At 45.3% G+C, this 8,513-nt stretch overlaps 1 protein-coding gene across 1 annotated transcript in view; it reads right to left on the reverse strand.

Moving 5' to 3' along the window:
* Positions 1-2,482: 2,482 nt before the first annotated feature.
* The window catches only part of pdpr (pyruvate dehydrogenase phosphatase regulatory subunit), a 19,773-nt gene continuing 13,742 nt past the window's right edge, over positions 2,483-8,513 (reverse strand). Inside the window, exons 15-18 of the mRNA XM_076286752.1 lie at positions 8,457-8,513; positions 8,110-8,199; positions 7,523-7,705; positions 2,483-7,092 (exon numbers count right to left, since the gene is read on the reverse strand). The exon at positions 8,457-8,513 is cut by the window's right edge and continues 38 nt beyond it. Coding sequence (XP_076142867.1) covers positions 6,685-7,092; positions 7,523-7,705; positions 8,110-8,199; positions 8,457-8,513 — 738 coding nt within the window. The 3' untranslated portion in view covers positions 2,483-6,684. The remainder of the gene's footprint in view (positions 7,093-7,522; positions 7,706-8,109; positions 8,200-8,456) is intronic.

The following is an 8,513-nucleotide window of genomic DNA, read 5'->3' on the forward strand; positions in this document are numbered from 1 at the left end:
CAGCCCAGCACCGTGAGTCACTGCACAGGGAGAGGACAGACATGAGCTCCCCTGCCTGACATGAAAAGGAGGGGGGGACAGTCATGGAGAGACCCGGAGCTCTCTCAGGAGAGAAAGGAAGAGAGAAACAGAGCAGGAGATCAGAATGGCAGTGGCCTTAATAGCTTGAGCGGAATGTGGTGGCTTTCAAAGACGTGAACGGTTTCATTTTTAGTCAGCCTGGTGAATGAAAGACTGTGCTTTTTTCGTAATAGACAGCCCTCGGAGAGATTTTATTTGATGTCCTCTTAAATACACTTCCCAGTCATGGTGTCTGTGAAGCCCAGAGAGAGATCATAGGCAGCGTAGTCAGAGAGTCTCTGCGCCTCTCGTCCCCAGATGATCCACAGAAAACCGTGATCGTGAGTCATCCCTAAAAACAACCACCACCCTCATGGCCATGCCAAGCTGATGAGACTGACCGACCAACAGTGTTGCTGACAGCAAAAGCGCACACACAGGAACTGAGTACAGAGACAAATACTGACTATATACACACACATACACACACACACACGAGCCCTTCACCCTACCAGCATACCCCTGCTGCCACTCACCCAGAGATCAGAGCAGGGCATAAGAAAGGCATCTCCGGAGGCCAATCCCAGCAACCTGCTGAATCTGATAGTAACCCAACACCCATCACTCTCCACCACATCAAGGGCGAGCCGAGCCGAGCTTCACTGCACCCCAGCCCAGGCCCACCCACCCACCCGCCTGCCTGCCTGCCTTGAAGCCTGGCGAGCAATCAAACACCCACACCCCTCTCCTCTCCTCCCCTCCCCTCCCCTCCCGCACCCCCATTCCAGCCCCACGTCCATGGAGAGCTGATCCCCTCGACCCTGTGCTCGCTCCCTGCAGCCCTGGATCGGGTTTAAAGAGAAGATGAACCTGCCTGTCGGCCAGCATCGGCCTCGGTGTTTGTAGGGCCCTCAGTCCCCCTCCTCTGATGCGGTCATCCCCTCCAGCCAAAGTTAAGAAGGGTACTGCTGGGGTGGGCTATGTTTTGAAATGGATCTAAAGAGGTAACGTCCCTGGCTACACGATGACTCACCCCCCCTCTCTCAGGGCCAACGTTTCGTTGAAGTGAACTTTCTCCAAGTTTCTGGAGTTGCATCAAGCTAGAATCTGTAGTGTATAGTTAACAGGGAACGAAGGACTCAAGGACTCAGGCGTATTTTGTTTTCTTCAGTATCACAGCTCTCCTTTATAACCCTCCACCTTCATCTCTCACTTTTGCTTTTCAATACCTTTCCTCTCCTTTCACGCTCACTCTCCTCCATCACTCAAGCAGGGGGTGGATGAAGCTGCAGCTGTGGACCCAGGGGCTCCGAGAGGAGAGGTGAGGCCGTCATTGGAGTGCCCTTCGGCCTGCGCTTGGTGTCGTGTGCGACGGGCAGCAGCTTGGCACCGGCTCAACTCGGACTGAAGGCACGGCACGGCGTGGAGAGCAGGGGTCGCTCAGACTGCACCGCGCCACAAAGGCAGGCTTGTGAGGCGTAGGGCGGAGGCCACAAAGCTCTGATTGTACCCACCTGGGCCTTGGTGTGGCCAGGTACACCCTCCAGTTTCAACAAACAGGATCTGCGCAGTAGGAACCTGAACCAGAGAAAAGACGTTGGCTAAGTTAGTTCAGCCGTAGTGACCTACAGAAGGAAGGAACTGAAACTTGTCTTTACCTTAAGGCTGACTAATTATAGCCATAGTGAGTTTAGGATTTGTAGTAAAATATAATTTATTAAAACAATTTAAAAATGCAATCATGTTATTAGAGAAAAGAGCAAAAGGATGACACAAATAAGCACATCAACTCAATCACTTCTCATCTTACAATTGCTGGTCATGCTGCTCCGGTAGGTTAGGTGCACAGCAGCCGCACTGCCTGCAGTAGAGGAACAGCATCTTCTGGTGGCCAAACAGAGAACTACAGTCATTCAAAGAGGCTGGGATTCAGCATCTGGATTGCAGTGCCATAGCCTGGCGAGCCAGACCCACATTAAAATGTAGGATCTGGGCACTCACCGTTCACAGTGCTCAGTCCGAGGGGCGGGATAATCAGTTGTCTTTCAAATTCCCTCTGCACACAATAGGACGCAATAGGATATTTGTTTTCAAGTAGCAGGGAATTCAAGCCAAACCGTTGCAACTCTGCCATCAATCATTATGTTAAGCCCACCAAACGACTCTATACACGATTTCAATGCCCTGATTAAGTTTCGATTTCTGGAGCTCACAAGCCAACAGAGAGTTGCTAGACTAGCCCCTGCAGCAAATGTAATTTGCTGCCGCTAGGGGCGCGTCTAGATTTCTAGGCTAGCAGTGCCACTGAAAAATCTAATAATTATAACAAAATCACATATAAAAAAAAAAGCTACATACCGTCGATATTTTAACAAACTATAACATCAGTATTATATCACACCGTAACAAAACTTCAAAACAGTATCATTTCGATTTTTATTTGTAGTAAAACACATACAGCCAAAAAACAGTACAACATCGTATAAATACAAAGGTGCACAGCAGGAGGACAACTTAATGATGAAACTTTTTTTTTTCCATTACTGACTTGCTGCCACAAGCCAAAAGAGAACAATCTTCACAAACAAAAAATAAATGCACAACCATACATACATACATACATAAAAACACACACATACAAACATTACATACTCGACATACTACAATATAAAAAACACAACAACCTTAGTGGACGAGAATTTATGAAATGTAATATTTCTTCCAACATGGTTGACAACAGAAACATGAGCAGAGGGCCAGGAGAATGGCTTTTCTCTCCCGCTTCTGAGATTCATTCATGAGAGGTCTACCTCTACTGAAAGCAACCATATGAGAAACCAACAAATGTTAACAAAAGTACCACTTCCACACCTGGCTGAAGTCCACTGTCCAAATACCAAGGCACAAATCAATGTAAAGTGCTATCCAGCTACTTTCCCCAAGTGCTATCTATTGTAATGGTAGAGAAATGAATGGAGATGGATTAGGATTTGATTAGGAGCCCAAGACTGAAGTTTCCATGTTACCTTGTAAGCACTGTAAGTTGTCAAGCATGAGATCCCCTTATGAGAAATTACATGCAAGAGATTAGGAGTGTTGCTTATCCATATTTGAATATATGAAAAGATGACTGCACGTGATGTAGTGACTTATTCCACATGGTGCAAAAGGTAGTTTTTGGTGCCATAAATCCAAAACACTTTTCAGATAAAAAAAAAAAAAAATGAAATTCTAGGGCAAAGTGAAAGGAAACAATTTTTCTGATGTTCTGTGCAGTGGATGCATCTTGCTTCTTTACTGTGTTATTTATTTATTTACATTTTACGGGTCAGAAAAATGTTAACCGCTTTTGAAAACAAAACTATTAAACAGGCTTTGTAGAGCGCACTTAAATCTCGAGAAACATTCTCTTTTTTATCACACATCTAAATTAGCCAATATAATAGCTACAGATATAAAAGACCATTAGCGATAGTTTTTATTTAACAACAAAAAATACAAATTGCACCAGCTGAACGTTTCAATGCCATCATAAAAGAAGCCGCTTTGTGATTATTTCCCTCAACTGAACACACACACACACAACAGATTAAAGAAGATGAAAGTTGTCTAAGACCGTATCAACATCAGCGCTGAGAATAGATCTTGTCATATGTTGTTGTATTGTATTGTATTATATGTTGTTGTATGAATTATGCTTTGTTAAGTAGCATTTTTTGTGCAGGGGAGGTATTGCCTAAATAAATGACATCAAAAGAGACATTGCACATTCCTTAATAATGATACAGGTTTTGTATTAAGTTAGGGTCTTAGCATTGGCCCATAGTCATGAATTCTTAAATTAGTTTAATTTTAGTAATAGAGTAGTTGTAGAGTTCCTAATGATACTTTCTAAAGGTAAGGTAGATCAACTTAACCAAAAACCTGTACAAAATGTTACAAGTATAGTGATGATTATGTACAAAAATGAAAAAACAAAAAACAAAAAAACAAAAAAACAGACAGAAAAGACTTTAGTGCCTTTGGTTTATAATATACACAAGAACACACAGAGAGCCTGAAACAGCATTGCAACTGGGTGATGAGGCAACCGCACATGCATCATCCATATATGTCCTGTGTATCTAAATATGTCTCCGTGTCCTGGGCTATACTGCATGAGCAGGTGCATCACTGCAGTCAGCGCACTTAGAGATCATGTTCTACTATTCCATTTGGTACAGCAACTCCATCCTACCACAAGGTACCACCTACGACCGCCATCAATGCTTGTTTCACTGTGATATTACTGCATCAGCGGGACAGAAAAACCTTTACAAGCTCCAAGGGCTGGATTCCTGTACATGGATTAAGCCTAGTCTAAAACTCAAACAAAACCTAAATGAAAAATTTCCACTGAAAAAAAAACCTATGCTTTTAGCATGGAGCTAGGCTAATCCATGCACAGGAAACCCATGCTTTTAGCATAGAGCTAGGCTAATCCATGCACAGGAAACCCATGCTTTTAGCATTGAGTTAGGCTAATCCATGCACAGGAAACCCATGCTTTTAGCATCGAGCTAGGCTACTCCATGCACAGGAAACCCATGCTTTTAGCATAGAGCATGCACAGGAACCCCATTCTTTTAGCATAGAGCTAGGCTAATCCATGCACAGGAAACCCATGCTTTTAGCATAGAGCTAGGCTAATCCATGCACAGGAAACCCGTGCTTTTAGCATAGAGCTAGGCTAATCCATGCACAGGAAACCCGTCCATGCACAGGAAACCCATGCTTTTAGCATAGAGCTAGGCTAATCCATGCACAGGAAACCCATGCTTTTAGCATAGAGCTAGGCTAATCCATGCACAGGAAACTGGCTGCAAGTGGCAAAACTGTGGAGAATTCACACCTCCTGCACATCAACTGTCCCCCTACCATTTCTCGACAGGCAGACCAGTACTCCGATCACCCCGACAACTAAAGAATATCGAGGAGAACTGTGTTTACTCTTGAGTCTCTTGAGCAGAGAGTAACACTGCACGTTATATGATCTCCACAAGCAAACAAGGACTCTAAACTCACCTGAAAACAGTCGCAGACTTCTTCTGGATACAATGAATACACCTTCATAGATCACCAACTCCCTTCATAAGACATAAGCCGCTGAAATGTACAACAAACTTGTGACTATGACACAAACTCAATCACATCTTCAGTGAGAGTGACCTTTACAAATTGTCTTCAAAATGAGACGCTTAATCTGATAGTGCCCGTAATCTAAAAGCATCAATACGCAAAAGCACACACACACAACTGCTATCATACATAGCAAATGTTCAGTGGCATACGCCGGTGATTTTAGTCTAGATTGTTCTCACAGATACTGATACACTGGTATGTGTGTGTGTGTGTTGGAGGCAAGGCTTCTTAACATATATCTTATACAAATTGTTCTGTCGGATATACAAGTTACAACAGAAATAAATATATAAAGTCCTTCAAACATATATGGTACATGGTCAACCCTGTACACAGATTATACAAAAATACATCCCTTTATCATGTCAAATGCATCTCTAATCATCCATGACAAAAGCTCCACGCCTCAAATATCAATGTAGAACACGCACCATGGTAACATGGTGGCTCACTTGACAAGAGGACTACTACAATTACACCCAGGCATAGATGACAATGACATCTTCCATTTTTTCAGGCAGACCTCCAAAAATTGTCAGCTCGCCCAGCACTGATCTGCACATCGATCCCCATCAAAAGAACGCCCCATCAAGCCAAGGTACTTCCCACTCCATCACAGACTACTGAACCTACACTCCATAACATGTACCCAGCACAAAACACTAAAGGCCAGCTGGTTAGCAGCTTCCAGCAGCTTCTGCTTCTCAGAGGACAAATATAATACAGAGGGAGAGAGAGAGAGAAAGAGACAGACAGAGAGACAGATAGACAGAGAGAGACAGACAGACAGATAGACAGAGAGACAGACAGACAGACAGAGAGAGGGAGAGAGAGAGAGAGAGAGCTCATAGGTAAACATCTATAAACAACCGATCCCTTCAGCTGGGTCGGCTTCTCACTGGCAAGCGGATGACAATCTACACAGGAAACAGTTGTTTTTCGCAAGCAGGGAAGAGAATAGAGAGCTCATCAGTGCACAGCTGTGTAGTGATCACCACTGGCAGTTTCCTCTGCGCACCAGACAGACTGCTGTGCTCACGCCTCTTTGTGTTTGGTTATTCTTGCAGTCCCTCCCTGTCGGGGCTCTCAGTTGTAGTGGGAGAAGCAGGCTATGTACAGACAGAGTTTATCAGAGCGAACAGGAGGAGTCTGAACATCAGATGGATTCCATCTGACACACCAAGGGGCGGCCGTGTTTGGCGCCTGTGTGGTAATGTTGCTCTTCTTCAAAAGCAGAGAGAGAGGAGAGAGAAAGACTGATTGTGCAGCTGTAGATGATTGGCATGGCTGGCAGAGTGTCTCCCACCCACCTGTCCCCTTGCAGGAAAGATGGGGGTGGTGGGTGGGGCTGGTGGCGCTGGCACCCTTCTCCTCTGGTCTTTCCGACCCCGGCCTAAACAAAGCTCCTCACCCCCCCACCCTTCCTCCTCATCCAGAGCTTCATCACTTGCCCTGGAAGTTGCTGAGCTCCATGTCGTCCTTGCGCCGGCGCTGTTGGGCGAACAGCGAGCTGAAGGGGTAGAGCTTGGCCTTGGCCGGGTAACGCTGTCCGGCGATGTCCACCTCGTAGTCGCCGCGGTTGATGAAGTCGGGCGTGATGACGGTGGGCGTGCCGTCGGGGCCTGCGGGCGGACTGACGAAGCCCAGGCACACGTGGCGCTCCAGCGTGTAGCTGTAGGCGCTGCTGGTGGTCGTGCCGGCCAGCTGGCCGTTGCGGAAGATGGGCTCGCCCCACCAGGGCCACAGGTCCAGCTCTGTGTCATGGTCCTCCAGCACCAGCATGACGAAGCGCCGGGTCACGCCAGCCTGACGCTGCTGCAGCAGAGACTCACGGCCCAGGAAGTCGGTGTCCTACGGGGGAGAGCAGGACATGATGGAGGAATATGATGAGGGGAGAGGGGATGGAGAGCAGGACATGATGGAAGAATATGATGTTCAAAATGACTGCAGGACAATAAATAAGAGGAAAGATAGGTCTCGGAAAGCATTGTTGTAAAATGCTTGCTTGTACACATTCTTAACATGTCAAAAGGGTTTGTTATTCAGCAAAATATTAATTAGGAAAAATGGATAAATGTGTACAAGTGAAAAGTGAGCAATTATGTTTTTAAATGGCAGAAGTGTGACGAGAATTATAAATACTGCTGCATATATTACAAAAAAGTATAATTGGTTAACATCTGTTTCATTCAACCCCAAGTTAATGAATCAGCAAGGGGCCAGAGATATACAGAGACAGCAGGACTCTGTTACAAGCACAAGGCCTGGCGACCTGACCGACCTTGTCGAATTTGACCCTGAACTCGCGGCCGCACTCCAGAGGCGTGGTGAAGGGGTCCAGGTCCTGTCCCCAGAAGGCGAAGAACTTCTCGATGCGCAGGCTGCGCAGGGCGTAGTAGCCGGCGTTGCGGATGCCATACTTCTGTCCCACCGACATGACCTCGTTATACACGTGCAGCGCATACTGAAGAGGCAGGGAGGTGGAGCGAGGGGGACACAACAGCATAAGGTAAAGTGATGGGGACAAGTGGACCCTGCTCATACACCAGTGACAAAGACCGGTCACATCACATCAGATCAGATGTCCGAGTTAGGGCTACAACTAACCGTTATTTTCAGACGATTAATCTGTCAATCTCGATTAACTGAGTAGTTGAGTGTGTTGTTCACATGCAAAATATATTTAGTTTACAGTCATAGAGGAATAAAGCTAAAAATATTCAAATTTTTAAGATGCTGCAATCAGAGAATTTTTACGGTAGTGTATATAGTAAACCAGATTAACCAATAGTTGACGATTAATTGAATAGTTTATGACTTATCGATTCACTGTTGCAGCCCTAGTTTAAGTGATGAGGTGTGACTCACCTCAATAGGTATGTAGAGCATAAAGCCAGGCTCACCAGTGTGCGTCATACTCATAACTCTGATGCCATTGGCATAGCCAACACTCATTTCCTATGGGAGGGACACATGAAGATCACTGTCCAGTATAGCATTATATAACATTATGCCTTTTTAAAGAGGAAAACCACTTTTGTGAGACAGACAGATAACCAAGGACTATTACATTACAGAGAGCATATGTTGTATATGTATATGTCAATTAGGCCTTTCAAAAAGGAAACTAACTATTTCTATCAGAGAAACAGAATAGCTGAGAATGGCAAAAGACAACAGAATTAGCCTAACTTATGGCAGAAAGTATGTCCTACCTTACAGAACAGGGAAGGAAAGTGCTCAGGTGTCATGGAGACGTAGGAGAGCTCCGA

Source organism: Alosa pseudoharengus, unplaced genomic scaffold, assembly GCF_046254945.1.
Source record: "Alosa pseudoharengus isolate Yale_2024_CS ecotype anadromous, Long Island Sound unplaced genomic scaffold, YU_APseudo_1.1 YU_APseudo_1.1_scf_16, whole genome shotgun sequence".
NCBI lineage: Eukaryota > Metazoa > Chordata > Actinopteri > Clupeiformes > Clupeidae > Alosa > Alosa pseudoharengus.